The following is a 24,500-nucleotide window of genomic DNA, read 5'->3' as shown; positions in this document are numbered from 1 at the left end:
CATTTTTCACACTTTATTTTAAAAAAAATTATGTATAATAAGTTATCAAGCATATTTAAAAAATTAAATTATTGACAAAATAATATGAATGTAAACTGGGCATGTGTATATACGTATATGATCCTTTGCAAGTTGTGGGAGTGATGGGGTTATATCTCAGACACCAAATACAAACCCGGTGGGTCAATTCAATGAACAATTAACAACATAGAAAAAAGTAGAATATGATCAAGGAATGATGTATAAACATGTTCCTGCATGGTAAGATTGCATAAATTAGAGACAGCAATTGCTATCCGAATATTAGGGGACAATGGTTTCAGTATTTCACTTTTATTAGCGTTCTAAATTCGAATGCTTTGTCAAATTCAGAAATCTTTTCTTCCGGAGAAGCCTTGTACTCGTCCACGCCCTTCGGTAAAAACCAATATGGAAGTCATAAAGAAGATCTGGATGGTCCTCAAAAAGAGAAGCAAGCTGAAAGCAATGAAACAAAGAACACATGATATTTTCTGAAGAAAACAAAATCAAGAGATTAAGATTCAGTAAATGCCAATGAGCAAATGAACACAGTTAACAAGAAGAAGACATTACCTCAGTATAGACCTCATTTATGTCCTTGTGCTCCTTCCGGTACATATTCAAAATATCCAGAAATGATTTATAAACATGCTCATCATTTTGGAAACGTTTCTGCATAGTAAAATGGATAAATTAGATGGCTAAACACAGGCATCAATAAGCGGAAGATTATGGCACAGCAATTTCAGTATTTCACCTTTATTTTGTTTACAAAACTGATTGCTTCATCAAATTCAACAGTCTTTTTGGAGGAGCCTCATCCTCGTCAAGGGTAATTCCATATCCCTTTGGCAAAAAGGTATTAAATCCATAAATCAAGTTGTTATGCCCTTTGAATAACTCTTTCACTCGGGCAATGACACCAGCAGTGTCAGTCCTGCAGAAGACAAAAGATGTATGGACATTTAGTAGTTTAAACAACAATTCATTGTCCGTCAAGAAAACTTGGCATTTTGAAAATGGGATACCTTCGAGCCACGAAATCCTTCATGACTTCAAGGAACATGTCGTACTTCCCTTTTTGATCCTGAAAGATCTCCTTGACTTCCATTAAATATGTTAAGGCCTCGTTCATAGCCAGTGTCTGCGACATACTTCCCCCTCCCCCTTCCCCTTCCCCTCCACCTGTACCGCCACCTCCACCAGGCATTTGGTTTTGCGCGTAGCTTAATAGGTAGAAATAATGAAAGAAAATTCAGAACTACATCCATCTCCACAATACTGAATAAAAAACTCTACAAATTGGGCTAAACATAATTTACTTTCAACAGATGATTAATCTTAAAAAGAGCTAAAGATCCCTTTAGTTAAAAGTGTTATTTACCAAATATTACAAAACCAAGTAGCAAATCTTACTTTATGTACTGATCCAAGAATTAGAGATACCAATATGATTCAACCAAAACGTGATAAATCAAAAACATAAACGAATCACTCAATTCAAAGTGATAAGCAATACAATCCCACATGCAAATCCAACAAAATTCTCAGTCAAATCTCACCAAAAAAGACCATTAAAGCTGAGAACAATAACTAACCGGCAACAAAAATTAGGGAAAAAAACCAATTTATCAAAAAAGCCGAACTTTATCATATTAAAACAAAACCAACCAAAATAACCCTAAAAGAGAAAGCGAACAGATTATAAAAACAGACGAACCAACAAAAAAGAAGAAGAAAACTTACGATTCAGCCTTTGAAGAAGCAAATGGACGTTTAAATTGAGAACCAGAATATATATCATCTCTTATTCGCTTCATCCCTATAAACCCAAAAAAAGAGTGAATTCTTTTCATATAGGAGTAGTCTTTGAAGAAATAAAAACAAACCCATTTCAAGAATTGGATTAAAGAAACTTACTTTCCAAATCGTACATGAAGAAAAGACGAAGAAACTAACCCAGTTAAAACCTTACTGTTTCCGAAAACTGGTGAAGAACAGAGAGAGATGGCTGAATGTTTGTTTGTGTTGTGCGTGCTGTTCTTTGTTTTTGTGCTTTCTTCCTTATTGGGCCTTTTCTCAGTTCCATATTCAACTATAGGCCCAATTACTCTTTAGTTAATTTAATCATCATTTTAACGAGACCGAATCAATCCATTTTTATGATCCTGATTTAAAAAAAAAACCATTCTAAATTATTTTTTTTACAAGAAAGAAATTAAAAACCATAACTAAATTAGACGAGGTCACCCTCTTTTAGAGCAATTATCATGTATCAATTGAAGGACTTCATCTGATGGTTACATATAGGTATACCCAAAGACTTCAAAAATACCAATGCTACCAAACTATCAGCTACTCTATTACTCTTTCTGAAGACATGCGTAACTCGTACCATCCAAGAAAATTAAATTAGATCTTTAATTACTCTTAACATAATTAAGAAATTCTGCTCAACTGACTTTGCTTGAATCAACTGAATAAGTACAATACTATCCATCTCAAACTCCACCTGTTTAAAACCAAGGTTCCAAGCAGCTTGCAGTTCTTCTAAAACATCTCAAAGCTTGACATATAAGATAGAACAACCAATATTCCTCGAAAATCCCATACTGATCTTGAATTAGACCACCCGCATTATTAATCGCACCATCAATGAGCTTGGGTTAATTATTTTATGAGTAAATTATAAAAATAGTCCATTATATTTATTTAAATTTATATTTTGATCACTAATGTTTTAATTGTTACGATTCAGTCACTAACGTTAATAATTTCTAAATTTACAATTTAGTAGGCGTAAAGAAGATCACATGTGACAATGTGCCTGTAGTTAAACTCCAACTTAAAAGCCATGTCAGCACTAGGGGTGTTCATTCGGTTAACTGATCGGTTAATCGACCCGAAATAACATTAACCGAATTAACCGACCTTTCAACATTTTTAACCGTTAACCGAACCGAAATTTTTTCAAAAAAAATTAACCGAACCGAAATTTTTCGGTTAATTCGGTCGGTTAACCGAATTAACCGAAAATTATATATTTTTTATTTTTGGTTAAAAATTAACCGAATTAACCGAATTACCCGAATTAATCGAATTAACCGAATTAACCGAATTAACCGGATTACCCGAATTAACCGAATTAACTGGATTACCCGAATTAACCGAATTAACCGAATTGAATCACTACATAATTAAATTATTTTTAGACTTTTAGACTTTAGTTTTAGAATTTTATTTTTATTTATTAAATTATTTGTAATTTTTATGATTGGGTTGGTTGGGTAATTGGGTTGGGTTGAATACTTGGGTTTGGATTGGGTTTAGGTGAATAGTGAGCCTATTTATATATTATAATTTTATTTATTAATTTTTTCGGTTAAACCGAAAAAATTCGGTTAACCAACCGGTTTCGAACCGAATTAACCGTTAACCAAAAAATTAAAAAATAATTAATCGACCTCCGACTGAAAAAATTCAGTTAACCGACCGATTAACCGAATTCGGTCGGTTAACCGAAGTCTTTCGGTTTTACTCGAATTTTGCACACCCTTAGTCAGCACCACATAATTTTAACCATATTTAAAAAAAACCTTTTTTCTTTATTTTCCTTTCATTTCTTTTATTTTTTTTATTTTTTCTTTATTATATCATTTCCTTTCTTTTTTCTTTTTTGTTCTTTTCCTTCCTTCTCATCTCCCTTGGCAAAGCCCTAACTTCTACATAGAGTTGTCGTCATCGCCCATTCCGGTGTTGTCATCGGCACTGACCTAACCCCCACTATCAAATGGCTCCTCTCTCTCTCTCTCTCTCTGTCTCTCTCTTCACCCTCCTCAACCTCGTTAGCACCCCCTCAACTCTCAACACTATACCAAGAACTTACAACCACCATCAAGCTCACCATTGGCCACCGCCTCCCCCATCACCACTGAACCATTGCACCTTCAACATCTCTTCTCTCTTAGCTTCCACACTTCTACAACTCACTTTCCCAAATAGAACCTAACCCTCACCTTTACCTCACCCAAAGTCCTTACTCACCATCCATCTCTTATCCCTATTCCTTCGTCATCATCGACACTACCTAGCCTCTCTACCAAATCCCAAATAAAAAATCACCAAGAAACCATGTAGTAAAGAGAATTAAAGATCAAATCCAAAAAGAGAAGGAAAAGAAAAAGTCACAGATCTAGCCAAGCTCGATTAACGAGTTTAGAGGTGATGTTTTTGAAATCTAAACGGTGGAATGGGAGGTTGCAAGGGAGAGACGAACATACTTCCCTATTGGGTCAATTGGACAACGAATTTAGGTGATTTGAGAGGTTTGTCATTTGAACTTCGGATTTAAATTTGTGGAATTCGGGGTCGTTTCACGGAGAACTAAGCTAAGAAAGAGAAAGAGAAAAAAAAAAGAGAGAGAAACGTACTTGTACGATTCTTGACAGAAGAGAGAGAGAAGTGATAATATAGAGAGAAAATAGAAAGAATTAAGAGAAATTAGAGGAAGAAATCTGGCTTAATAACCTTCATTTTTGCATAACTGCCTTTGGTCCTTGTCACTGAATATAAAGGAAAGAAAAACCCAAGGAAATACAACTTTAAAAGTTGGTTAAAACAAATGGTAAATTAAACAGTAATTAATGAAGCTAAATGCCTCATTTAACTGAACCTTTTTGCGTATCGATTCATTAATCTGTTCTTCCAAAACGCTTCATTTTGCCATGGTTTAATTTTAACTCGTGACAAATACCCTCTGCTTGAAAGGATCCTTGACTTTAAGGATTAAGGGTGGGAACTTCTCCTTGAGTTGTTGGAAGGGTTCCCATGTAGCATCTTTTGGGAACGATTGTGCCCATTTCACCAAAACCTCAGTGACTGTAGCGTTGCCCTTTTTCACCATTTTTCATTCTAAGATCTTAGTAAGTTCTTTAGCCTAAGTTCCCTATTTATCGATGACTAGTAAGTAAGCCTGACAAGAGCTGCACCAACATGCTTTTTCAACTGTGAGACATGGAAGGTGGGGTGCACACAAGATCCTTGAGGAAGTTTGAGCCTGTAAGCCACCTTTCTGACCTTATTCTCTACTTTGAAAGGTCCAAAAAACTTGGTAGCTAGCTTCCGATTCAAGATTCTCCTTACTGAATATTGTCTATAGGGTTGGAGTTTCTGTTAGAGTATGTCCAAAGATGAATCATGAGATGGTTGTAATAACATACTTGATTTATCATGTTTATTAATATAAGGCGTTACCATTATTATTTCAGTTTCTTTTCTGTGTGTATAAATAAACTGTTTTATAATAATGTCCTGAGAATAATATGATTATTCTTAAAAGGTCATTAGTCAAGTATTATTGTTGGATAGGACAACAATAATGCATTAAGACTAACATGTAGTTGATTGATGATAAAGAGTTGTCATTGATATGGAGTGTCAGAATCGATGCATGAATATGTGTGTTAGAGAACAACATATTGGACTGACCCATTATGAGTATGTTTCTTGGATTATTATGTAATTGTCACGACATTACTCATAGTGATTAATATGCATATGATTCTCAGACTTGAGATCATCATAATCCCAACATCGTGAGTTGTATATTTTGATACAGTCAAACGTACACCGTAATTGGTTGTTCTATAAAGGCTGATGTTGGATATACCACAATCTATGTAGAGGGATATGGTTGATCGATATAAGATAAGTCCCTCATATATAATGGGAGTAATATATTTGGCCACTTGATTGAGTGAGACTAGAAATTCATGGCCATGCTCAAATAAGCTGATATGAGATGTCATAATTATTTGTATATCATAGTCTACTTAAGATATCAAGGAACATGGAATGGAGTATGCAAGTGTGACTATTCCATGACTTGTGTTCAATCAAGAGATAAATGACTTAAGGATTAGTGCATGAAAAGGTTAATCATAAAAAAGGTTATGTCGAACCATGATTTCTTGTGACTTAGGTAGCAATGATGCATTGCTAGGTGCCACTCATTATTTGTAACATTGGAATTGTTCTAATATTACTGCTAACGTTACAAGAACCAACAGTGTCACACCCTATAGTTGAAATGAACGGAATAAAACATAATTGGTATTGTGTTTAGTTGTTGCATGAATTAAATTAATTATAGAATTAATTTAATTGGGTAATCAAATATCGAACACATTATATGTACAAGGTTGTTGTACACATAATGAGAACATGATTTTGGTTCGTATATAAATAAATATAGTTTACCAAAATCATTATTATAATTAATGTAATTATAATTTTCAGTTTTTAAACATTATTATATTTATTTAATTTTGAGAAACCCTAAAAAAAGGATAGTTATAAAATCCTGTTTTCCCTTTGCTTGGTGAGTCTAGCAGCCGTCAAAGCAAAGTCGTCTCTGAAACTGTTTTGGGGATTCCTTCCGTTCATTGTCAACTGGGTGGATTACGTAGAGGTCGGAGTCATAAAAGATTGAGGCTTGGTTCAATACTAGATTAGATTATTCATTGTCGAGTCATCGCTGTCTACTCAGAATCACCATACAGTAATTTCGAAACCCTTTTTCACCCCGATTCGTTCCTCACACATGGATCCATGGTTAGGATCTCCGGGTGTTTTATTTTTTCGCTGCGTCGTAGGGGTGCCGGTGATCCAACAGTTTCAGGTAAAGAAAGTTCTCTACCTCAAACTGTCTCTCTGTTTGATGCTTGTCAGCTTGTTGTTTCATTCGATCTTGGGCGCTCTTCAAGTGAAATTGTATCAACTTCCTAGCAACTTCTCTTTGTTGTAGTTCTCTATCCACAATAGATACCAGGATGTTCCAGCCTCGTATGGTAAATGAAGGGGAAGGTTTTGCCTATATAGAGCCTCGTATGGTGTGACTTGGATGGTTAAGTGGAGGGTGGTGTTGTACCACCACTCGACCAAAGGAAGCCATTTCTACTAGTCTTGTGGCCTCTCTCTTGTCATGCACTTCAAGTATCCTTCGAGGCACTTGTTCACAACCTCAGTTTGTCCATCTATCTCTGGGTGGTAGGTAGTGGACAAATGTACCTTGGTGCCCACCTTTTTGAAAAGATCTTACTAGAAGTTACTAACAAAAACTTTTTCCATATCAGAAATGATCAATTTTGGCATCCCATACAACTTATACACATTGCCCATGAACTCTTGAGCTACAACTACAATAGTAAAGGGGTGTGCCATTGTTACAAAATGAGCATACTTGGTGAGACGATCAACTATTGCAAAAATGACAGTTTTACCTTTCAATTTTAAGAGTCCCTTAATGAAGACAATGAAGATGGAAGACCAAGCACGGTCTGGGATTGGAAGTGGTTGCAAGAGGCCAAGAGATGCCACTATTTTTGACTTACATCTTTGGTATGTAGAACACCCCCTCACCGAATTTATGACATTTGTGGTCAAGCCCTTCCAATACAAAAGGCTTGTCAGCCTCTTTCTGGTAGGATGTTCCCTTTAATGTCCTCCTAAGATGCTTGCGTGAAAGAGCTAAAATAGTTCCTGTTTGAGACCAACAACATTCCTTACCAGAATCTTCCCCTTATTCAAAGAAATCTACCATCCCATAAGTACTTAGGGTGGTTGGAGCCTTGTTTCTGGACTTCTAAACAGAGTTTTTGAACCTTAGGATCCACTAAGCAAGATGCTTGCACACTAAATAATAGATTAGAATTGATGGTGCTTCCAATGAGCTATAGATACTACCCTTCCTTCAAGTCTTACTTTCTTGATAAAGCATCTGCTACTAGGTTGCCAAACCCTTTCCTATAGACCACATTATAGTCACAACAGAGTATTTTTGCTACCCATTTTTGTTGGAAATGAGTGACAACCATTTGATCAGCCAAAAACCTTAAGCTTTAATGGTCAGTCTTGATTTTAAAGTGCCTTCCCACTAGGTACGAATGCTATTTCCTCACAGCCAAGAGCACATAAAGTATTTCTTTTTCATATATGGAAAGGGCTTGATGCCTTATTCCTAACCCTTTACTAAAGTAGGCTACTGGCTTCCCTTGTTGTTAGAAGACTGCCCCCACCCTATATTTGAAGCATCAGTGGTTACACAGAATTCTAGGCCAAAGTTAGGTAGAGTCAAGACAAATGCTGAGCATAGGGCTTGTTTCAAGTGTTCAAAAGTAGTAGTGGCTTGTTCACAACATCCCCAAGCATCTTTCTTAAGTAAGTTGGTGAGGGGTCTTGCAATGACACCATAATTTCTGATAAAGCTTCTGTAATACCTTGAAAGTCCAAGGAAGCCCCATAACTCCTTGATAGAAGTAGGAATAGGCCAAGTTGCCACACTTTCTACCTTAGTTTTGTCCATAGAAATAGTCCTCTTGGTGATGATATGCCCCAAATACTCCACTTGCTCAGTCCCAAATGTGCATTTGCTCTTTTTAACAATTAGATAATATTGTCTTAACGGTGCAAAAATTTCCCTTAGGTGACTCAAGTGTTCTAACCAAGTGGGAGAATATACAAGAATATCATAAAAAACACAAGTATTATCTTTCTTAGTAGTGGTTTGAAGATGGTGTTCATTAACCCTTGAAAGGTAGATGGGGTATTAGTGAGCCTAAAAGGCATCACCAAGAACTCAGAATGACCCTCATATGGCTTGAAGGCTGTCTTGGGAATGTCAGCTTCATGCATTATAATCTGGTGATATAACAATTTCAAATCCAATTTAGAGAAAATCTTAACTTGTCTAAGTTCATCTAGCAACTCCTCGATGATGGGAATAAGAATCGATCTTTGATTGTTAATTGGTTAATGTGTCTATAATCAACATAGTGTCTCCATGAACCATCTTTTTTCTTGACCATGACTAATGGTGAAGCAAAACGGCTAGAGCCGTCCTTTATTATCCTAACATTGAGCATCTCTTTAACCAATTTTTCAAGCTTGGATTTTTGAATCATAGGGTACCTATAGGGCCTTAGTTTGACAACTGCCCCTTCATCTTGAAGGGGTATCTTATGGTCTTGAAGCCTTGTAAGGGGTAGGCTAGAGATAGTCTAAAAATTGTCCTTAAACTCACTAAGGAGCAGCTATAGTTCTTCTGGCACTGACTGCACTAAGACTGTTGATAGTGTCACTTGTTCCATACTGGTCAGAACTATGGTACAAGGGTCCAACTCACTTTCTACCAAGGAAAAACACTTTGCTGACTGTCATTGACTTAACATTTCAATATTACTAAGTATGATGCCCTTGATAATACAAGGGTTCCTTTTGATGTGAATTGTATGGTCATGGAATTGAAGTTCCAATTTATGGATCCTAAGAAGAGCAACCACTGTATCCTAAGAACTACATCACATCACTTAAGAGGTAAAACCATAAAGTCAATAGTGAAGCTGACCCCTTGAACTTCCCAACCTACCCTTTTACAAACACCAGTAGTAAACAAATGTCTTCCATCAACTACAGTGACCCTAATTTGATGTTACTGCCCCACAAGTAAAGACAACCTGGACACCAACTTTAAGTCTAGGAAGTTGTGTGTACTCCTAAAGGCCACCAAGAAAATAATAGTAACTATCCCGATCTTTGCCTTAAATCTCTTGGTGTGGGACTTTGAGACCCTTTTATTGCGTGCAAAGATAACACACGACCTTGTGCTTGCTCCCCTTCAGTAGGAAGATCTTTTAGTTGATCTGAGCATTCTTGGAACTCCTCAACCTCCTCTTCACTAGGTAAATCCATCAACATCTAATAGAGTTGGCTTTTAACACATATGTGGCTAGTGTGATACTTGGCTCTACACCAGAAACAAAGGCCCTTTTGTTTCCTTTTGCCATTAGTATAGGGCTTACCCCTTTGGAAGGTGTTTTAGAGGTCACAGGTCCTTCTGAGGGTGGGTGAACAAAAGTACTCGACTGGTTGGAGATAGGAGCTTGTAAAGAGACCACATTAGACTGATTTGGATTGAACCTCGTGACAGTGGTAGTTCCTGCTAAAAATCCTTTTCTTGGAGAAGTTTCGAGGATACCTTCCAATTGTTGAGCAATATGGAATCCTTCTACCAAGGATTGAGGTCTAAAAAAATTAGGTATTGTCTTATGTCTTTTTTCAGGTTATTAACGTATATGCTAAGAGCATACGGTTCAGATAGTTGCAATTGGTTTAATAGACTTACAAATTAGTCATGATACTACTCTATTGAGCCCTAATACTTCAAGGTCACCAACTCGACCATTGAATCCTTGAAAATACTTGTTCCAACGCGCTCCCTCAAAGCTTGGGCATAACAGACCTAGTCCAACAAGGGAAGACCCCCATGCTTTTGGGTGTAAAAGTGGTACCAATCAATGGCACGACCCTCGAGATGAAGCATCACTGTTCTTACATTGTCACCATTAAGTACCCTATCTGCAGAAAATTATTTTCCAATTCTGACCACTAGCCTCGAAAATCTATGCCATCGAAACGTGGGCATTCTAGGCTGTAAGTGCGCTCTTGAAAGGCCTTGGTTCTTTGTAGGTTGGAACCCTACTGCCCCACAGTCTGTGGGGGGAACATCCAAACCGTCATTGGCTGGAAACCTAGGGGTTGGTCCTCTAAGGACCCCCTTTCCTTTGGTTTGAACAGTGGCTGTGGTGTTTGAAGTAGTCGTATTCCCTTGGTATTTTTCAAACAATGAGTACACCTCCATTTGAAACTCCTCATTGAATTCTTGAAACTGAACCTCCATTTTGGCGTCCCATCTAGAATCCAATTGAGAAAGTTCATTCTAGACCTTCACCATTTCTTGTTAAAGCATAACAACATACTTTTGCAGCCTCGTAGTTCCCCCGTCACTGACCATTGCTAATCATCAGCTTTGATACCTTTGGTATGATTGTTGATAGAGAGAGGAGAAAATAGAGATAAAAGACAAAGAATTAAGAGAAATTAGACAAAGAAATTTGGCTCAATAACATTCATTTTTGCATAAATACATTTGGTCTTTGTCACCAAATATAAAGGAAAGAAATTCTAAGAAAATACAACTTTAAAAGTAGGTTAAAACAAATAATAAATTAAACAATAATTAATGAAGCAAAGGCACTGTTTAACTAAACCCTTTTGCATGTCGTTTCATTAATTTTTTCATCCAAAATGCTTAGTTTTGCCTAGTTTAATTTTAGCTCATGATAGGTACAAGCTTTATTGGAATAGGGCGGTGGGGATGACGGTAGGTAGGTTAAGGAAGATGAAGAGGGAAAGGGAGAAAAAAAGAGAAAGTGAATAGAAAAAAAGGAAAAAAAAGAGTAGGACGTGAGATTGAGGAAAAAAAAGAAAAAAAATAAATAAATACATAAGTGGTGAGGCCTGTAACACCTCAGACCCAGTCTGATTGCTGGACCTGGGGTATAAGGTGTTACAAGCAAATAGAAAACATTTGGTTATATTTCATAGTACAAAAATCAATTCAATATCAACCAATTTATCACATTCATCCATACCAATATGCCTTCAAGGCACCTCAACAAGTTCAACCAATCATATGCTTTTAAACCCTTTTTACTACATAATGAATCACTTAACTTCAATAAAAAAATCATACACTAAAAGTTACCATTCAATACAGGATCAACAATAGCATACTATTCATCACTTTCAACTAAATACCAATCAACCATATCACCTAACATATTTTAAATTAACCTTTATACCATGAATCACATAAACCAAATTACTTTAGCATGACATTAACAACATGACCTATCTCGTCACATACATAACCATTATATACATAATCTCCAAATACCACAAAATACAAAAAGATCATCACAACCATATGACACCTGAGGTACAAGCCATGACCAAAAATAAAATCATCAACAACACTTGAGTCTGGGATTATCACTGGATGCTGAGTTGACGACCGGGTTGAAAAGTACCTAGCCTGTGCACGTAAAAAAAAACCGTACACTGAATACAACTCAATGATATTTCTATAATATGATTATTGAAACATAACATAAATCATTTTAAATGCATAAGTTACAAATGAATAATGAAATGCAATTAACATGTTATCTATACCAATTTACATATTCTTCGATCATTCTAACACATCTTACTATATAAATACATAGCAAACCACTTCACGTATCATTTGGTATCTCAATCTCCAATTTCATGTATCCATTAAGCATATCTATCATTGTTGAACTCATTTCACAAATAATCGTTCTATTTCACATGTTTCTTCCATTGAACATACATTTGTCATCTCAATAACAATCACCACATCTCAATTCACATAAATTTTTATCATGATTTCATTAATCAAAACATATAGCAATAATTTACAAAGTAGTTCATATTATAAAAATACAAACCGTAAACTTCGAGCTATTTGTCAACAACTTTGTCTTTTTCTTGCATCAAAATACACTATATTCCATCCTATACAGTTTAGTCCTTCATCACGAAAATCAAACATTTCACTAAGTTCCATTCAATTCCATAGTATTTACTTCACACCATTAATCTATTGCCACCTGGTCAATATATAATTTACATATAAATACTTCATATTTTCGATTTAATCCTTTTGATGTCAAAAACAATATATAATAACAATTCAACTATAAAACAAAACAATATAATAAAAAATATATCTTCAATTAATAAAGTAAGTCCCAGATTAGCTTACATGACAAAACAGTAACAATTTCCTTTTCCCTTTTGCTAGAGCCTTCTCTGTCTCCGAATTGCTTGAAGGATTTAGCTCTTAAACTAGATAAAATCATTAATTTCTAATTAGCTATTTCTCATCCAACTCCAACACTCTTCCCGGTTAAATTTAAAAACATAATTGCAATAAAACCGACACTATCAATATGCCCGTTTTTGGACAGCCACCATGTTGCCATAATTTAATCATTCATTAAAACCATAATCAATTTGCCTGGATCTGACAAACCAACAATATTATACAGGACATTCATTTTCTCTTAAAGCATTTAATACGTTCGCGGTACAAATATCAGCTTCAGTGCAACAATTATTCAACATCAAATACAAGATTTATGTCCTCATTTTGGCAGTATAATTGCCCTCAAAACTAGTAAAATTGTCACTCTTCAACAGTATAATTAAGACTCACTAATATTTAATTTAACAAGTGAATAACGTATACAGATGTTGCATTTACAGCAAGGTTAAAACATATTAACACAGGAAGATTTAATGCTGAAAGTCCAGCATTCGGACAGCATTCATACTCCCTTTTGAACAGCAGCCAAAGTTAGCATTTAACATCCAATATTTTCCTTTATTTCAGAAAACAGCAGACCAAATAGTCAACAAGTTAAAGCACAAGCAATTCAGCAATTACATGCTTGAAAAATGAGCATTCAGACAGCACTTAACTTAATCATTTAATCATCCAATTCTTTTTCTTCATTTCCGATCGCAGTAATTTGGTAAAAATAACACACAAACTTAACTACTAGAACTCGGTTCAACATCCCATATAGCCGAACATTACCTGCATGCATAGCCATAATTTAAACATTAGAAATTAACCAAGTTACCTTTGAAGAATTCACAAGTTTCTCCAAGTTAGAAGCTATCTGCTCGATTTATTCCATTCCTTTTCCACAATTGCTTTCCCCCACTTCTTTAACTATTTAAAATCTATAGTGATTGTTAGAATTGTGTGACCCAAATTCTAAGAGATTGCTTGCAAGTCAAGTTAAACAAAAATATATTTTCTTTCTAGAAGATTTAGTATTTATTAGTATAATATATTTAGCATTTATTAGTATAGTTTATTTGACTTACTAATTTAGCCTATAAATAGGCTCCTTTACAATCTTAGAATTAAGCGACACCCATTAGATTAGAACTCATAACAGATTCAGAGAATTTTGTGTTTACGTTTGAGGGTTCTTTGTTTTTCGGGTTTTCGGGGTTTAGTTTTTATCTCCATCTTTTGTACTCTTCATTCTTTTGCCATTATAGTAAAATTATCTTTGCCCGTGGTTTTTTATCCTCTTTTGAGGGGTTTTTCCACGTTAAATTTGTGTGTTCATCTTCTCAATTTCTTCTACTATTTTTACTTGTTCGTTGCTTATTCGGGACGATCCTAACAAGTGGTATCAGAGCTAGTTTAACTTTCATAGATCAGCCCGTTCAGAGATGGCAGCAACAAGGTTTGAAATTGAGAAGTTCGATGGTGAGACAAATTTCAATCTGTGGCAAGTTCGGATGATGGCAATTCTAGTTCAAAATGGCTTGAAAAAGGTTGTTACAGGGAAAAAGCCTGAGAATCTAAATCAAACAGAATGGGAAGAGCTTGATGAAAAGGCCTTGTCTGCAATCCAGTTGTGCCTCGCGAATACAGTATTGCAGGAGGTATTGATGGAGAAGACTTCATTCGCCTTGTGGAAAAGGTTAGAAACTCTTTATGCGACTAAGTCTCTGGCTAACCGTTTAGTGTTGAAACAACGTCTATTTACGTTTCGCATGAACGAAGGTGAGCTTCTTAAAGATCACATCAGTCAATTCATCACTCTTTTAAATGATTTAAAGAACGTTGAGGTTCATATTGACGATGAAGATCAAGCTATGCTGTTATTATGCTCTTTACCCTCTTCATACAAGTCTTTCAGGGAAACCCTGATTTATGGCAGAGACAAACTCTTGTTCGAAGATGTGAAGGGTCATTTGTTGAGTAGAGACAAACTCGACAATGAGTTTGGTTTGAATAGCAAAGCAGATAGGCAAGCTTCCGTTTTGGTAGCATCAAAGATACGAGACAAAAGGTGTCGCTATTGCAAAAAGTTAGGTCACGTCAAAGCAGATTGTTATAAAATGCGAAATAAAAGAGCTGCTGAGAGTAACGAGGAAGATGTAATTGGTGCTAATTTGGTCGATGAAGGCGGTGATGATTTCTTGTTAGTGTCAACGAGCGATAACTCTAAGCTTACGTCTGAGTGGATCCTAGATTCAGGATGTTCTTTCCACATGTGTCCCAATAGAGAATGGTTCTCCACATACAGTTCAGTTGAAGGTGGAGTTGTGCACATGGGAAACGATTCATCTAGTAAAATAATCGGTATTGGTATTGTTATAATTAGGATACACGATGGGACGATTAGGACACTCTCAGATGTCAGGTATGTACCTGATTTACGAAAGAATCTCATCTCCTTGAGTATTTTAGACTTGAAAGGATGCAGAATCAACATCGAGTCGAGCGACATTAAAGTATCTCGTGGAGCTCTCGTTTTGTTAAAAGGTAAAAGAACCGGCAGTCTTTATATTCTGGAAGGTTCTATAGTGACCGGTGAAATCGGACGTCCCTCGTCCGTTACGGAGTCAAAGTCAACTCATTTGAAGCGGAGGCAACTTGGTCATAGGAGGGAAAAAGGTATGACCGTTTCGTTGAAGAGAGGTTCTCTTTTGGATGCAGGTTTTGAAAAGTTAGGGCACTGTATTCGTGAAAATCAGACCCGGGTTAGTTTTGATTTGGCAGTGCACAAGTCGAAGGCTAGAAGTCTTCCAGCTTCTAAGCATAGATTCGACTCAGTTAATTCCCTGCATAGTTCAAGATAGGCCCGTGGCGGGTTTTGGCAAAGATGGCATTGAAAGAATTCGTGTCAAGGTGGAGATTGTTAGAATTGTGTGACCCAAATTCTAAGAGATTGCTTGCAAGTCAAGTTAAACAAAAATATATTTTATTTCTAGAAGATTTAGTATTTATTAGTATAATATATTTAGCATTTATTAGTATAGTTTATTTGACTTACTAATTTAGCCTATAAATAGGCTCCTTTACAATCTTAGAATTAAGCGACACCCATTAGATTAGAACTCATAACACATTCAGAGAATTTTGTGTTTACGTTTGAGGGTTCTTTGTTTTTCGGGTTTTCGGGATTTAGTTTTTATCTCCATCTTTTATACTCTTCATTCTTTTGCCATTATAGTAAAATTATCTTTGCCCGTGGTTTTTTATCCTCTTTTGAGGGGTTTTTCCACGTTAAATTTGTGTGTTCATCTTCTCAATTTCTTCTACTATTTTTACTTGTTCGTTGCTTATTCGGGACGATCCTAACAGTGATTAATTTTTACTACTTTTATGATTTTGTCATTATACTTTATTTAACCAACCAATCCCTAAAATTTTCGAACCAAATTTCAATTTACCTATATAAAAGTTCCGTAAATATTTAGTAATAATATTTACAGGCTCGGTTTATAGAAACGAGGTCTCGTTACCTCATTTTCCAAAACCACTTGTATATAGCTAACTATTCAATTAATAAAATCTATAAAAATCAAAATTCACATATATCTATCTCGTAAATACTATTTAATAATATTTACGGACTCGGCCATCAGAGAACGGAGTTCCAAAACCATTGAAAACCAAGTTGTTACAAGGCAGACAATAAAAAGTTAAAAGAAATAAAACAAAAACATGGCATCAAAGTTAGCATATAATAGGTTACACTTTTAGCTGCGAATAACAATAAAATAATCAAATTATTACAACTCGATTACGTTACTGATGGAATCATAACAATTAAAATATTAATGACTAAAACATAAATTTAAACAAATATAAAGGATTATTTTTGTAGTTTACCCTTATTTTAATATTGAAAAATAATTTTTTAATAGAAATAAATATGCAAGTAAGTTAAAAGATTAATTAAATATAAAAACGATTGCAAATACAAAAATAATTAAAATATTTAGAGTAAAAATTATTATTGTGATAATATATATTTAATTTAAATTTAATATGATGATTCATATATGTATGTCGCATTTTAATTTTTGGGTAAATTATTTTGTTGGTCAATTTTTTGAGTGCTTTTATCTTGGTCACCCAAATAAAAATACTTGCAATTTAATCATCACTAATAGAAAATTTTTTCATTTCAATAGGCAGTATATGCCATGTCATCATTTTTGTCTTTTTTTTTACTTCCACTACTATTCATCTTTTACCTAGTTTTCCTCCTCCTTTTCACTTGGAATCAAAGCAAAGGTTCTTTCTTTTCAATTGATTCTTGGTCACCATCTCATACCTTATTTCACCTTTCATCTTCTTTCGGTTCTCTCTGCTTCTCTATCCTTCTATATATCTACTTTCAGGCTTGTTGTAATTTTCTTCATTCTAAGGGTTTTGTCCTTAAATACCCACCTGATTTTTCAGTTTTTGTTGCCTTTTTGTGGTGAATTCTATGTAAAAATTGATTTTTTTGTTTATTTCGAAGGTTGCTTTGCAATCTAGAGATGAGTTTTTTTTAAATGGCATTAATTTGGTGGGTTAAGAGTTAGGCCTTTAGATATACAAGCTTTTCAATTCAACAGTTTGGCTTACTGGCTAAGCCTTCCTAGTATTTGTGTTACTAACTACTTTAGTATAATATATTATTTGTAACAATCCGATTTTTAGTAGTATTAAAAAACATAATTTTAGAACCCTATTTTTGTAAATCAGGCCCATAAATATAAAAAGGGAATATCCATGGAGTTAATATAAAAATATATTGAAGAATGATGAAGAAATTTAGCCAATAAAATAGTTAATTAATGCACAGGAACTAAACTGTAAAAGTCCAATTGCTATAGAGTTTTAGTTAACAAAAGGCTTGAGGACCTAAATAGCAAATAACCAAAGGTCCAAAATGGCTATTAAACCATTTTCCATAGGGAGCTAGTGGAGGATGATGACATTTTCCATTATATAGGTTTAAGTGATAGTTATGTTAATTAAACTAGGCTAATTAGTGACTAATTAAGGTATAAAAGCATAAGTTAATGGAATTTTATCATCATCTTCATTAGCTCACTATCCTCTTTAACCAAAAATTGAAGAAAACTCCAAAGTTAGCTCTTTTACATTCGACCATTTGCTAGGTATGAAAATTAAGTCCTTTTTCTTATAATTTTTATAGTTTTTTTAATCATGCAAGCTTAATTTAGCTAGCCCATATATCAATTTGATCAATTTTTGAAATTTTGACAAGTTTTCATTGTTGATAAATTGATGAATTAGACTTAGAGTTGATAGACATTGAGCTTAGATTATGAAAAAGACTAAATTGAAAAGTTAGTTAAGCTTGTTTGTTAACTTTGTTACATTAGGGACCAAATAAAATAAATGTAAAATCCGTCATGAGTTTATGTTAAAAATAGAAAGTATAAGGTCCCTAATGAGAATATGTGAAATCGAATTTAATCCAAAGCTAAGAATCGAAAGGTATGCAAATCCCATTTTCAAGACTAAATTGAATAAAATGTAAAATATGTTAAAAAATCAAAAAATGGATTTATTTAGGATCATGCATCTCATGAAATGCGTGCGAGATAATGTTTGGCATTGATTGATATATAAAATATTTGTACAGATCAAGAATCGAATCAAAATAGAGCTAATAGAGGAAAGCTAAAATTATGGATTAGTCTCTGAAGAATTCATCGATTTTGTGTTTAGATAGGTAAGTTCATATGAAACTTACTATCTTATATTGTGTTATATGTATGCTTGTGTTTACTTTAAGATATATATGTTTGAGTATAATTTGAAATATCAATGAATTCGGCATACAAGGCTAGTAATGAGATTGAATTGAAATGAAATGTGATAATTGATTGTTATGAGACAGTACAGGGTATAAATGTGAAAACATGAATGATTACAAGGTATGGACATGTAAATTTGATTATTTATGCAGATGTGAATAATACAAGGTATGAAAATGTAATATGTATGATTAATGCCCATGTGAACTTAGTAAAATGCTAGGATACGATTGACATGCCAATAAGGTCATATGCGTGCTCATATGAGATTGTGATGATACAAAGATTATTACATGTTATATCAAGATCCAATATTTATTGCAGACCATCAAGTATTATTCATCTCTACGGAGAATTTGTTGTGATGGATGGATATAATTGAAAATGTTTATACATTTGATGCTTACAGGTATTGTAGTTAGGTGCCTTGGTGTAGTGTAGTTTAAGCTCCTACAAGCTATCTGGTGTGGTGTAGTTCACCCATGTATCTAAGTCCGTTTAACTAGGATTCCATTGGGTGAAATATTGCAAATATATTTTGAAACCGAAAAAAGGGAAACAAACTAATTTGATATGCTATTATCATATGTGGTTCACATTGAAATGGTTTGAACTTGTAAATTGATAATATATCATGAAATGATAATGATCTTAATGAGAATATGCGAATTGGTGATGAATCTATGTGAAATGGTACAAAATTGTGATGTTTTAAGTTATGCTTAATAAGGTTTAATGCTCACCTTGTTGTCATTTTAAGTGCCACGTCCTAGCCAAATGCAAGCCAAAACTATGGTCATTAGTATACTCACATTAGAGCAAGGTAAGTATGTAATTTCCATTTGAACTTACTAAGCATTTAAATGCTTACTTTAGTTGTTTTTCCTACTTGTAGATCATCAACTTGTGAAACTCTCAAAGCCGAATCTTTGTGGACATCACACTATCATTGAAATGGTAGAAATATGTTTATTTTGGTTTTTTATACTGTGGCATGTATATAGGATCATTGCGTTGTGGAAATGATCAACCTAATTTGTGTGCCAAAGTTGTAATTGTAGCTAAGGTTGTGTTTGCATTTTAAGCTTGATATATGGCCAAATTGATGCTTGATTTTTATTATGTTAAATGCCTTTTGAAATCATGATTTCAAGGTTGGTTAAGCCTAATATGTCATAACTTATTGAATGAGGTATTTTGGCATGTTAATGTTGGAGCATGACTTGGAATGACTAAGTTTGAGCATATGTTTGTGCTATGTGATCAATAAAGTGTTACAAATTTGATTTTGTTTTGGCATGGTTTGGCATGATGTTATTGCATTGTTAAATTTGGTTTAGGTTGATGTTTGATTGAATTGAGAAAGTTCATATGGATGATTAAACATATTTGGTAAGGAGTGTCAAATAAGTACCAATGTGATTTTTGCCAAAACAGGGGCAACATGATGAGATTTGTGCTAAAGAATTGCAACAACATGTTAGTACCATACAAATCTGATTGAGAATTTGCAAATGTTATTTCGAAATCAAGTGTGATATATTGGTGCTATATTTGTTCATTAGTTTTAAGAGTTGGAAATTGGGAACTACAAATACTAGATACTTTTTTAATCAAATTCACTGTGTAATTCAAGCACTGCAATTCCATTTTCATCAAATCCTCATGGAGTGGAAGATAGAATACGTGGAATAGGCTTCTTCGTGCCCTACCTTCTTTGATCTTGATAAAAACGGTGATGAGGATATCTAGAGCAAGGTGGTTGAACTTCTTAGGAAGAGTTTCTCATTACCAAAATGGATCAAAGGCTGATCTTGGGTCCTCTTATCATTGATTCATATCTTATTGTTATCCATTGAATTAAGGGTTGATAAGAAGAATAGGGGAAATAGGGGTGGTGTGGAAGGGAGGATTATGAACAATAATAAGTAAAAAAATGGAAGGGAAACCAGGTGTGATAATGGAATGATTTTGTCTACTCATTTGCTCCAGTTTCTTACAAGATGAATCATTACCACTTTTACTAGAAAACATGTGCGTATTACCTTAGCAACTATTATCATTGCAGACTAATCGTATGGCAGATTGATTTCAAAAAACTCATGCATAGAGATTCACACGTGGTGAATTTCTTTAACACGTCGATTTACACTTAAAGTTGTGTATACATGGACTCGAGCTTAGCAAACGTTTACCTACAGACATTACTTACAAACCTTTATAAGCGGAATCATAATCATAATCATAGATTCATATGTACGGTTTCTTACTTGTGAATTTCATCTTGAATAATAGCTGCTGCCAGACTCTTGTTTGGCGGATAGTCACTGCGGACTCTCAATTTAAAGATAGTCCTTGGCGGACATCTACATGAAGAAGATCTCTGCGATTTTGGCTTGATATAACTAGTTCATACAAGCTTTCGTAACTTGAACATAAGAATAAGCCCATGCAATCTCTTGCTTGGATAATAGTCCATCCCGACTCTTATGAATGATAGTCTCTTTTGATATCTTAAACTTGAAACATGAGTGTAACACCGAAACCCGGCCTAAACATTATGGTCGAATCTGACGAGGTCACATGGTAGTGCTTTTAAAAAAAATATGTCGTCACTAAATCCTCTTTTCTATTTAACCATTTTTTTATTATCTTATGTTAACTTCAAATCGTGTCATTCGTTTTCAAAATATTATTCATTTACAAATCGTTATTCAATTTCAAAATATTTTTTTTATTGCGGAAGCTTTTAAACAATTTGCTTATTCGTGGTATTTTTGATGAAAAATTAATTTCAATTGAAAACCTGAGTTTTACCTAACACTAGTAGATTTAAATCATAAAACCGTATAAGATCCAAATTTTAAATCAAAATTCATAAAGGCCTTAATTACAGTAAAATACTCCCAAATAAAAGTAAAATCATAAATAGGCAGTAAACAGTGTAAAAGAAGTCGTGTGGCCACCACTGAGTCCTCCGCCGCACTGATCCGCCTATATCTGGGGATTCCTTGTACAGATTAAACAGAAGGGGTGAGTTTACGTAAACTTAGTGTGTAATCCCCATACAAATTAACAGACAGTAAACAAATGATCACATTCTGGGCTTAAGCCCTTCTCAGTATCAGTATCAGTCCAGTTTGGGCCTCAGCCCATCTCAGTACAAAAACAGTCATGCAATAGGGCTTTAGCCCATCACAGTATCAATAGCAGTAACAGATATGCAGTCACAAAAATCCTACCCATCCAACCTCTACACAACATCTCCGTCCAACCCAACACTCTATGTGGGGATATAATCAACCCACCCATCCCTACACTCCAAGTAGTACTGAATACTGCACTAGACAGTAGTTTCTAGATGAGCTGCCAGTAAATTACGCTGAAGGCCTTTCAGTACACTTCCTCCGAACATCATAAGCCCCCAACCCAATGTAATGCAATATACAGATATGACATGCTATAACATAATATAATGCATGTAAACAGGGCACACAGTATCAAATCAGTGGGGCATCATCAGGCTTAATCATATCAGTCATACAGTCATTTCAGTTAATTAAGGGTCTAGGGAAACTTACCGACCCTATAGTAGGTTCACAGTCGACTTGGGCGACCCGTACAGCCTTATTAGTCAAAAAGTGAAAATGGGCCCACAAGCCCGTGTGGGCCCATACGCCCGTGTGGCCGACATTACCCTAATTGGCCTTGGCCTTGTGATCCATTTTAATTTAACCCGTGCTAGTTAACTATTCATATGTGTTTCCACTATTTACTCATATGATCCTTCAAAGCTGTTTACATGAGTCACTATAACTAAATTATTTGTATCTTAAGCTACAGAAATCTGAATTAAGATCCGAAAATTTTTCCTAAAACCAGACTCACATATATTCTTACCATAAAATTTTTAGCATTATTGGTTTAGCCAATAAGTACAGTTTCTTCTTTAAAGTTCCCCTGTTCTGTTGTTTGACTCTTTTGATCTTTTTATACTAAAAATTAATTATCTTCTCCTTCAGAATTTAGATGATGTTCCCATTTATTTCTCTTGAAAATAGACTCATTCAGGATTTTAAACATATAAATTATAACCAATAATTATTTATATATAATTTTTAATAATTTTCCAAAGTCAGGATAGGGGATTCTGAAATAATTCTGACCCTATCTCACTAAAATTCAAATATCTCATAATATGAAGTTCTTTTGCTTACTTCATTTCTTCTATGATAAACTAGACTAAAATATGTTTAATACCATATTTTTTCATCCTCTAATTCGATTTCCACAATTTATGGTGATTTTTCAAAGTTAGCCTACTGTTGCTGTCCAAACAACAAGGAATTTTGGCTTTTCGCTGAATTCCTTATTTTTGTGTTTCGGGTACACACTTGGTTTTGTTTGATGCTAAAACATTTCCGGAGCACTCCAAAGCCTATAAATAAACAAATAACACCATAATCAGTCTTACCTCATGATTAATCAAAATCCCAAAACCAAAATACTTACTCATAAAATGATGAACACTTACCGCAAAAACTTCAAATTGGTACGTTTACGAAAATTACGAGGAGAGCCTTAATCCTCACAAAATGCTACTGCCAACACCCCGGGATTAGACTATTGAACACAAAATAATCTCTTAAAATGATACCCAACAACTTACTAAATTTGCACAAGTGCTGTTTAACGCTACGAAATCAAAAGGAAAGGATGGTTTAGGGGGAACAAGGGAATTTCGACAGTAGAGGGAAGAAAAGAAAAGATAATCGAGTGAGAAGCAAAGAAGAAAACAAAATTCGATAGAGATGAGAGAGGGAAAACATCAAAAAGATGGAGAGAAAAATGACTTTTTTTCGGAAAAGGAAAAAGTGATCAGATTTTGGATATTCTCCTTCATAATCCCTTAATTCAGTCCTAAAATCGCTCCCTCACTTTCCACTACACACCCGCCACTCAGAAACCCAGTTCAGCACAACTCTTGCTGAAATTAAGAGCAAAAATATAACCTTTACAATCCTAAAGACTCGAACCCATGACCTCCCTCAAACCAACACTCCGCTTATCCACCAGACCAGCAGGCCCATTCTGTTAATTATTTGCCAACTTTTACTAAAAAGCCTACTGACCAAAGATACGACTTAATCATAAAAATTCCAAAATTTACCCAAGTCTTGGCTTGAATTGTGGACTTCTCAAACACTCCCAGAACACATAACCACGAAAGTTGACAGATGTTTGTATCACACATTCACAATACCCAAAATTTTAATTTTGGGGAGTTACAATTCTACCACCCTAAAGAAAATTTCATCCTCAAAATTTACTTGATCAGAACAGATGAGGACACTGCTGACACATTGCATCCTCAAGCTCTCATGTGGCCTTCTCAATGTTATGATTATGCCATAGAACCTTTACTAGTGGAATGGATTTCCTTCCCAGAACATTAACATCACGGTCTAACATCTGAGCTAGCTCCTCTTCAAAGGTCAAATTGACCCTAGCCTCGATCTCCTCAACAGGAACAATATGCGTGGGATCAGAGCGATAGCGCCTCAACATAGAGATGTGGAACACGTCGTGAATCTGATTCAATTCTGGAGGTAACTCCTACTGGTAGGAAACTGGTCCCACATGTTTCAGTATGCGGTAAGGCCCAATAAGCCTGATGCTCAACTTACCCTTACGACCAAACCTCAATACCTTCTTCCATAGCGAGACCTTGAGAAAAATGAAATCCCCTATAGAATACTCAATCTCTCGATGCTTCAGATCAGCATAGGAGTTCTGCCTATCAAATGTCACTTTCAATCGGTCCCGAATGAGTCTAAATTTATCTTCGGTATCAGAAACTATTTCAGGGCCCAGAACACGTCGCTCGATCAACTCAG

At 34.8% G+C, this 24,500-nt stretch overlaps 1 protein-coding gene across 3 annotated transcripts; it reads right to left on the bottom strand.

Moving 5' to 3' along the window:
* Window positions 1-236: 236 nt before the first annotated feature.
* On the bottom strand, window positions 237-2,092 carry LOC107892318 (paired amphipathic helix protein Sin3-like 2). Of its 3 annotated transcripts, none has more exons than XM_016817368.2 (6): window positions 1,942-2,092; window positions 1,768-1,843; window positions 1,050-1,247; window positions 779-958; window positions 595-693; window positions 237-512 (listed from the first exon to the last, which is right to left on the bottom strand). In XM_016817368.2, exons 1-4 carry the CDS (start codon window positions 1,955-1,957, stop codon window positions 790-792), a joined length of 459 nt encoding a protein of 152 aa, XP_016672857.2. In that variant the 5' UTR covers window positions 1,958-2,092; the 3' UTR covers window positions 237-512; window positions 595-693; window positions 779-789. The 3 variants fall into 3 exon arrangements, with proteins under 3 accessions (XP_016672857.2, XP_016672858.2, XP_040957580.1); XM_016817369.2 differs by having other exon boundaries at window positions 237-477; XM_041101646.1 differs by having other exon boundaries at window positions 237-477; window positions 1,981-2,082.
* Between the last annotated feature and the right edge of the window lie 22,408 nt (window positions 2,093-24,500).

The sequence above is a fragment of the Gossypium hirsutum genome, chromosome D09 (assembly GCF_007990345.1).
Source record: "Gossypium hirsutum isolate 1008001.06 chromosome D09, Gossypium_hirsutum_v2.1, whole genome shotgun sequence".
Classification (NCBI taxonomy): domain Eukaryota; kingdom Viridiplantae; phylum Streptophyta; class Magnoliopsida; order Malvales; family Malvaceae; genus Gossypium; species Gossypium hirsutum.
The sequence above is the reverse complement of the archived record's forward strand: the minus strand, read 5'-3'. Positions and strand labels throughout refer to the sequence as shown.